The sequence below is a fragment of the Hyperolius riggenbachi genome, chromosome 1 (genome assembly GCF_040937935.1).
Source record: "Hyperolius riggenbachi isolate aHypRig1 chromosome 1, aHypRig1.pri, whole genome shotgun sequence".
Lineage (NCBI taxonomy): Eukaryota > Metazoa > Chordata > Amphibia > Anura > Hyperoliidae > Hyperolius > Hyperolius riggenbachi.
The window spans coordinates 553,270,350-553,279,467 of NC_090646.1; the positions used below are offsets into that span (position 1 = coordinate 553,270,350).

The 9,118-nt window shown below is 44.4% G+C and overlaps 1 protein-coding gene across 1 annotated transcript in view; it reads right to left on the reverse strand.

Moving 5' to 3' along the window:
- The window catches only part of MAN2A1 (mannosidase alpha class 2A member 1), a 183,732-nt gene extending 174,905 nt beyond the window's left edge, over positions 1 to 8,827 (reverse strand). The window contains exon 1 of the mRNA XM_068247382.1: positions 8,314 to 8,827. Coding sequence (XP_068103483.1) covers positions 8,314 to 8,460 — 147 coding nt within the window. The 5' untranslated portion in view covers positions 8,461 to 8,827. The remainder of the gene's footprint in view (positions 1 to 8,313) is intronic.
- Positions 8,828 to 9,118: the final 291 nt, after the last annotated feature.

Here is a 9,118-nt window from a genome sequence, read left to right on the forward strand (position 1 = left end):
GGATAAGGAATCTGTGTTTATAAAGGAGGTGTCACACTTTTTTTATATATTTGTTTACAGCTAGAACAGAAATGAGAATGCCATTCACTTAAAAATCCCCACAGGAAGCAACCATTAAAGGAAAGGGATTAAAGTTCATGGATATGAATACATAAATATTACAAAAGATATTATAGAAAGGGGGAAAAAGTAAACCCCTCATTTAGACTCCCTGGACTTAAAGTGCCCAACCTATAGATTCATTTGGATTCCAATTGTCTCAATATTTGATTAAGGTTACCCCCCCCCCCTCCCCCCGGGCCCAGATGCCACTCCTGTATCACCCAGAATTTAAAAGAATTAGATTCCCCATTATGTTTCTCAACAAAATGTCGGGCCACAGATGTATTCCTTTTATGTTTTATATCGCCCAGATGTTCAAGATCCTTGTTTTAACCGATCTGGTTGTTTCACCAATGTATATAAGAGGGCATGAACATTGGATTGCATATATAACACCTGTGTCACAGTTGAAGGAATCAAGGAGATTGAACACTCTCCCATTTTTGCCGTAAAGTCACGACATCTGGATACAAAGGGGTAAGCTTTACACTTGCCACATCTGTGCATGCCATTCAAATCCTGGTCCAACCAGGTCCTTTTCTTGTATTGGTTACCACATTTACCTTTTTTTTCTGGTAGGAAGGAGCGCACCAGGGAATCGCCTAAATTTCTCCCCCTCCTGTAGATGAACTGTGGGTTTAGAGGGATCATTTTTTTCAAATCTGGATCAAGTTGTAAAATAGGCCAGTGTGTGCTAATGATCTTAACAGAGGGTGACTCCCTGGAGTAAGTGCTAATGATTCTTGTTGTACCCATTTTTGAATCCTGTTTCTCTTTGGGGTACAAGAGATCTGCTCTATCAGTGGATCTCACCTTAGACTCTGCATTCTCCAGAACTTTAACAGGGTATCCCCTGTCACGAAATCTCCTATGTAAATGTTTACATTCTTAATCAAACACAGTGGAATCAGAACAATTTAGTCTAGCCCTGAGAAATTGGCCTTTCGGAATACCACATTTTAGGGGATCTGGGTGGTAACTATCCCATGACAGAAGGGAATTCGTAGCTGTTGGCTTACGAAATATGCTGGAATCCAAGCCTCCTTCATCGTTTTTCTCAATATGAACATCCAAGAAGTCAATTGATTGAAGGTTAATTTCATGTCTAAAAAAAACATCCCAATCCTGTTATTCAATTTGCCCATAAATTCCTCAAATAGCTCCCTGGGGCCGTCCCACAAGATGAAAATATTATCTATGAAACGGCCCCAGAAAAGCACATGTGTGGTGTACATCGCCAATGCCTCATTGAACACCATCACATCCTCCCACCAACCTAGGAAGAGGTTGGCATATGAGGGGACACATGCCGTCCCCATAGCACAACCCCTCTCCTGTAAATAGTATTGGTTTTGAAAGACAAAATAATTATGTGTCAGTATAAATCTAAGTAAATCCATTAAAAACAGATAGTGCTCACGTACATGGATACTACGTGATTTAAGGAAGTAATCAACAGCATCAATACCTAGATTATGTTGAATATTATTGTACAAAGATTCCATGTCCAAACTTGCTAACCAAGTATTTTCTGTGATTTTAACATCATGCAGTTTGCTCAACAGGTCCATGGTATCTCTTAAATAAGAAGGAAGGCTTTCAACAAAAGGTCTTAAAAAGAAGTCTATGTATTTGCTAGCATTCTCGGTAAGGCTGTTATTCCCTGACACAATAGGTCTCCCAGGTGGGCAGGAGTGATTCTTATGGACCTTTGGAAGAGCGTAGAATACAGGTACGGTGGGATGTTTAATGCAAATGCATTCAAAATCTCCTTTATCCAGGATTTCTCTATCTTGGGCAGATTTCAACAGAGCCTCAAATTCATCCAAAAATCTACTAGTAGGGTTCTGTTTTAATTTTCGATACTGCCTCCTATCATTCAAAAGTTTATTACACATTTCAATGTAGCCATCCCTCAACATCAAAACAATGTTTCCCCCCTTATCAGATTTTTTAATAATGAGGTTATCATTGTTTGAGCAATTAGACAGCCAAATACTTCGATTTTTAATATTTTATTAAAAGTTCAGTTTTAATGTTTCAGTAAACAGGATCTCCTGTAGTGTATGCACCTCTAGGCTAGTCAACGTGTCTGTACAGCACTCAGCTCTAGGCCTGAAAGATAAATCGAATTTAAATCGAAATCGCGATCACCAAGATCACAATTTTGGAATCGTCAAAGCTGCAATTATCGTGATCACGTCATTTCCACATGGGGGAAGTTTGAAGAAGTGTGCTTGGCAAAACTCCGGGTTCCTGTATGTCACATGACATACAGGAAGTATTCCGTGCATTAGAGGCTATGTCCAGAACTGATGCAGTTTGGGGGACAGAGAGAAAGGAGCGGGCACAGAGACACAAAGGGGGCAAGACAGAGACCCAGAAAAGGCATAAAGAGGCAAAGGGGGCACAAAGAGAGACAGAGGAGGGAACAACTAGGCAAAGAGGAGGGAACAAAGCTTGATTTGAAGGAAATCGTGAATCGAAATCGCTTAATTCAATTTTTTCCTAAAATCGTTCAGGCCTACTCAGCTCAGTCACCCAAATCCTGACATGTGTACAAGGCTTTAGTATATAAGTTCCTGTTTTTAAAACAAACCGTTTCACATCCTTAAAGGGAACCTGAACTGAATATAATAATTTAAAATAAAAACATGAGGTAACTTCAACTAAACGTTACATAGTTACCTCGCCATCAGTTCCTCTCAGAAGCTCACTATTTTCTTCTGACAACATTTTGTCAGAACTGATATATATCAGTTGTCAGTTATAGCTCCGACAGGTACAGACTAACCAGCAAGCTCATGGTGACCCAGAACTCATTGGAGTGTGTAAGGGACTACAATGGTCCTAAAAGCCCTGTTACTAAGATGTTAAGAAAAAGAAAAGTTTGCTTTCTTAAAACAGAAAGAATTTGCGATACTTCAGGTTGCAGTGAGCCTGAGATGTCTCCCAGGGCATCACTGCTGAATATATGCAAATTAACCAGTGTACCCTTAGAAGCTAAACACACCTCCAGAACCGCTGGAATGCAATGATGTCAGCTTGTTAATTTGTACAGAGCCATAACAATCCAACATGCATACAGACTGTTTCGGATTGTTTGATCCTCATCAGTGCATGGCATGGATTAATTTGGCTCTATGCAGTAGGGCTTGTTAATCAAACAATCCGAAACAGTCTGTATGCATGTTGGATTGTTATGGCTCTTTACAAATTAACAAGCTGACACATCATTGCATTCCAGCGGTTTTGGAGGTGTGCTTAGCTTCTAAGGGTACAATGGTTAATTTGCATATATTCAGCAGTGATGCCCTGGGAGACATCTCAGCATCACTCCAACCTGAATTATCGTAAATTATTTCTGTTTTAAAGAGAATATGTACTCTAATATTCTTAGACTAAAAAGCATACCATTCTATTCCTTATTTCAAACAGGACGCATGAGAGGAGAAAGATTGATGAGCAGACTACACGGGAGGTAATTATGACTTGTGTATGTTTATTTTGACTTTTAGTTTTCAGTTCAGGTTTTCAACCATATTTAACACAATCAGCTGACTGTTGCACCTGGAATAATAATAAAAAAAAAAATCTAGCTCAAGCAATAACTGACACACCCCCTTTGCAACTGATGTATACTTGCAATTGGCAAAGTGCCTAATATCAATCATCGCTGCAACAATGTTTGTGAGATTGCTCTACAAGTGTTTCAGGGGCTGAGACTGAAGTAAATATCTCTAGGTTTTCCATAAGCATAGGGTAAGACTGCCTGCACTAAACAAGACTTATAAGTCTCAGGAAATATTAATAAATAATCATTTCAAAACTGCCATCCGTTAGGGATTACACTCAAATGTGTGCATAGACTGTATACATTTCTCCATCTATGCACTCTGCAATCACCACTTGCATCTCCAAGCAAGACTAAGGTTTCATATTCCTATTACATTCCAGGTGAGTAAAGCACAATTCTTCATTTACAATGCAGTATTTTACATCTTTCACGGACAAATGGCATTACATTAAAAATGTATAGAGGTTCTAGTCATGATAAACATTTGCTCACAGCCGGGGAAAGGTATCTGACAGCCTATCACCAGGGGACAGATCTACGCTAGTTAGGAAAAACCCATCTAAAATGTAATTCAAGATTAGACAGGAAGTGTCACTTACACAGTAAAAGCCCCCTAGTGCCCATACATACACATAAAATACAGTTCTGCTGCACTGGATGTCAAAACTAATGAAAAGTTCACACATGCTGCATATCCATCAATCGCTGAGCAACCCCATCCTCCAGCAAAAAACTATCAGATGAAATATTAAAATAAAAAATACAGGACAAAACTCAAGAGGAAAAATGATTTTTTTCTGCAGAAGAGCCAATTCAAAATGGGTAAGTAAAGATGGTTACAATGGAAAAGAATATCAGCTATAGAGAATAAAATATCAACCTTTTATACAACAATACATGAAAATATAAGCCAGGTGAATCTAAAGCCAATTAGTTTGCACTAGGGATAGGTTAGGACTCAAATCAAAGTATATTTTATTGCACATCTAAAAACACATCCCGATTAGATCCAGTGGGTATTCGAAAGCTGAGACAAACATCGTCCAGCCAATTTTTAACAAGCAGCAAAAGGTAGCAACACCAGCTGGTTGAGGTGTCCAAGCACCCTTCATCAAGAGTATATCCAATGCCCATCTCTGGATATTAACTTGATAAATGATGCTTAGATGCCAAAAATCAGCTGTCATTGCTATTGATGTTGTTTGATAAAAGGGTAATTTCATCTGCCAAAAAAAAAAAAAAAAATGTTATGTTTCGGTTTGGCTCTCTGTGTTGCAAGGATTAATGGCAATGCATACCAGCTTGCTTGATGGTTCATTCCTTGCCTACTTGTTTTTCAGTGCATATTAAAAACACAACTATTATAAAGTGTCCCTAACATATGGCAGATAGAGTTGTGAAAGTGTACTGCCAGTCAAAAGATAAGCACTGGTGTTGAAAATGAGTGGGAAAGGCACCAGCCCCACAGCCAATGACTCCAACATCAAAGTGGGATTTTCTGGACAGTCACATGACAACAAACAGTACTCCTGAGTATTGGGGGGGGGGGGGGGGGGGACTGCTGCAAACTCACTTTGAGATTACTGTCAATTTTGGAAAATCTCAGGTGGTTGCAGATTAAAACAGAAATATGTACGTGTTAGTGATTAAAAAATACAGCTTATATTTATCACGACAAATAGTGGAATTTCCTTAAACGATGACTCATATTTTTTTGCCTCATCTTTCTGATACTGGCTGGAACCTATCCAAAATTCTTGCATGCAAAAAAGTGTACCCCTAAATTGGGTTTCAACCTATCCACAATGCAGAATGTAATTGGCGTTTGGACTTATATCGCACATTAGGGCGCATTCACACTGGGGATCGCAAACCTCTAGCAATTAGCGCTAACATTTTGCAGCAGCGACTTTCGTGGAAAAACGCATATTTTTGCTGCAAACTTTTGCCATTTTTGAGAAATCGCGACTAGCGTTTTTTATTACACTGCAATAGTGATCGCTCAAAAAACGCTGCATGCACCGCTTTTGTGTTTACCACAAATCGCCAACAAGCGCGGCAGTGAGATCACCGCCATATACTTAACGTTACACTAGCGGTTTTGCAATTGCTGTCGATTCAACGTTTATCAGTAAACAGACGCTAATCACCCCCAGTGTGAATGGGCCCTAAATATCCAGGTAGGCTATAGTTCAGCGTAAGGTTCTGGACAGCACACTCCACTTTTTATGGCAATGCCCAATAAGCAGGTAAAAGCAACAAAACTTCCACAACTGTAGAAAAACAAAAAAAGTTATTGCAGCAGAAACAATGGAAAAAGCAAATTGGAAAAGGGCAAAAAGAACAGGAAACGAGACAAAGTACACCTCATGTCTAGAAAGACAGGTGTGAAATAGCAATCTGCAAAGCATATGGCAAAAGCCCAAAGCAACTAATCAGATACAACCGGAGACAAATGTAATACAAATAAAAACAAATGTAACGCTTTCCCAGTTCCAGTGTAAATGATGGCACTACATGCCAAGACAGTGAGTGAGCTGTGGATGGTGATAGTGCCAGGATAGTGAGTGAGCTGTGGATAGTGCCAGGAAAGTGGGCAAGTTGTGGATAGTAGTAGTGCAAGGATAGTGGGTGAGCTGAGGATACTGATAGTAGTGTCAGGACAGTGAGTGAGCTGTGTATAGTGATAGTAGTGCCAGGATAGTGAGTGGGCTGTGGACAGTGATATTGCCAGGATAGTGAGTGAGCTGTGGATAGTGATAGTGCCAGGACAATGAGTGAGCTGAGGATAAAGATAGTAGTGTCAGGACAGTGGGTGAGCTGCGGGTAGCGTCAGGACAGTGTATGAGCTGTGGGTAGTGCCAGGACAGCGGGTGAGCTGTGCATAGGGATAGTAGTGTCAAGGACAGCGAGTGAGCTGTGGATAGTGATAGTGCCAGGACATTGGGTGAGCTGTGGATAGTGATAGTGCCAGGACATTGGGTGAGCTGTGGATAGTGATAGTGCAAGGACAGTGAGTTAGCTGTGGATAGTGATAGTAGTGTCAGGACAGCGAGTGAGCTGTGGATAGTGATAGTGCCAGGAAATTGGGTGAGCTGTGGATAGTGAGTGTCAGGACAGTGGGTGAGCTGTGGATAGTGATAGTAGTGTCAGGACAGTGAGTGAGCTGTGGCTAGTGATAGTAATGTCAGGACAGTGAGTGAGCTGTGGATAGTGATAGTAGTGTCAGGACAGTGAGTGAGCTGTGGATAGGATTAGTAGTGTCAGGACAGTGAGTGAGCTGTGGATAGTGATAGTAGTGTCAGGACAGCGAGTGAGCTGTGGATAGTGATAGTAGTGTCAGGACAGCGAGTGAGCTGTGGATAGTGATAATAGTGTCATGACAGCGGGTGAGCTGTGGATAGTGATAGTAGTGTCATGACAGCGGGTGAGCTGTGGATAGTCATAGTAGTGTCATGACAGCGGGTGAGCTGTGGATAGTCATAGTAGTGTCATGACAGCGGGTGAGCTGTGGATAGTCATAGTAGTGTCATGACAGCGGGTGAGCTGTGGATAGTCATAGTAGTGTCATGACAGAGGGTGAGCTGTGGATAGTGATAGTAGTGTCATGACAGCGGGTGAGCTGTGGATAGTGATAGTAGTGCCAGGATAGTGAGTGGGCTGTGGACAGTGATAGTGCCAGGACAGTGAGTGAGCTGTGAATAGTGATAGTGCCAGGACAATGAGTGAGCTGAGGATACAGATAGTAGTGTCAGGACAGTGGGTAAGCTGTGGGTAGTGTCAGGACAGTGGATGAGCTGTGGGTAATGTCAGGACAGTGGGTAAGCTGTGGGTAATGTCAGGACAGTGGGTAAGCTGTGGGTAGTGTCAGGACAGTGGGTAAGCTGTGGGTAGTGTCAGGACAGTGGGTAAGCTGTGGGTAGTGTCAGGACAGTGGGTAAGCTGTGGGTAGTGTCAGGACAGTGGGTAAGCTGTGGGTAGTGTCAGGACAGTGGGTAAGCTGTGGGTAGTGATAGTTCCAGGGGCAGTGGGTGAGCTGTGGGTAGTGATAGTGCCAGGGAAAGTAGGTGAGCTGTAGTTAGTGATAGTGCCAGGGACAGTGGGTGAGCTGTGGACAGTGATAGTGCCAGGGGCAGTAGGTGAGCTGTGGATAGTGATAGTGCCAGGGGCAGTGGGTGAGCTGTGGGTAGTGATAGTTCCAGGGGCAGTGGGTGAGCTGTGGGTAGTGATAGTTCCAGGGACAGTAGGTGAGCTGTGGATAGTGATAGTGCCAGGGGCAGTGGGTGAGCTGTGGGTAGTGATAGTGCCAGGGGCAGTAGGTGAGTTGTGGGTAGTGATAGTGCCAGGGGCAGTGGGTGAGCTGTGGATAGTGATAGTGCCAGGGACAGTAGGTGAGCTGTGGATAGTGATAGTGCCAGGGGCAGTGGGTGAGCTGTGGGTAGTGATAGTGCCAGGGGCAGTAGGTGAGCTGTGGATAGTGATAGTGCCAGGGGCAGTGGGTGAGCTGTGGATAGTGATAGTGCCAGGGGCAGTAGGTGAGCTGTGGATAGTGATAGTGCCAGGGGCAGTGGGTGAGCTTTGGGAGTCAGGAGCAGACAGCAGAGCTGACAGCCACATGTTAGAGGTCACCTCACCTTAGGGAAGGCTCCTTCTCTGCGGGGGCTCTTGGGCTGATCCAGCTGCCCTCTATCCAGCATGAGGTACAGCGAGAAGATCACCACACAGAATATGGCACTGCCAAGTACTGTGATCTGGCGGCTGAGCTTCATCCTCCCGGGCATGAGGCAGCGGCGGCGGGCTCACACACTAGTCCAGCAGAGCACATCCAGCAGCACACACAGCGATCAGAGGCGGCAGCCCCGGGAGCCCAGCGTCACATGCTCCAGCTCCACAGGTCACAGCACAGTCACCGCGCAAACTTTCCCTTCCATACGAGTTAGAGCCGCGCTCCGGACTAGCCCCGGGCAGAGCACAGCCGCCCCCCTCCTCACACAGCGGCGGGACTTCCGCACACTACCAGCGCAGCAATCCGCAGCTCCTCAGTACACGGTGCGCCCAGCCGCTCTCTGCCAGGCTATGCACGCCGCTCACATCTGCCAGCACGTCCCGTACACAGCCCACTCCCCCGGCCACAGCTCCACAACTCCGGCCAGCTGCTCAGAGTGCATCCAGCAGGAGGCGGGGCTTCTCCGGGCGGGCGGAGCACTCGTCTGGGACGTCACCCTCAGCCGGCTGTGTGAGGGCGGTGACGTCACTAGCCTTGACACACATACATGCATGCAGGTCACGCCCTTCTGAGGTCTGGGATGTCCGAGGGTCGGAGCTTGTGTGTGTTCAGGAGGAGAAGATACAGAGCTGGCTTTATCGTGACGTGTGCTTCTCGCGTCTCCTCTGGCGAGCGGGCTTCTTCTTGGGGGTTCTGCTGGCGCTGCGTGTCAT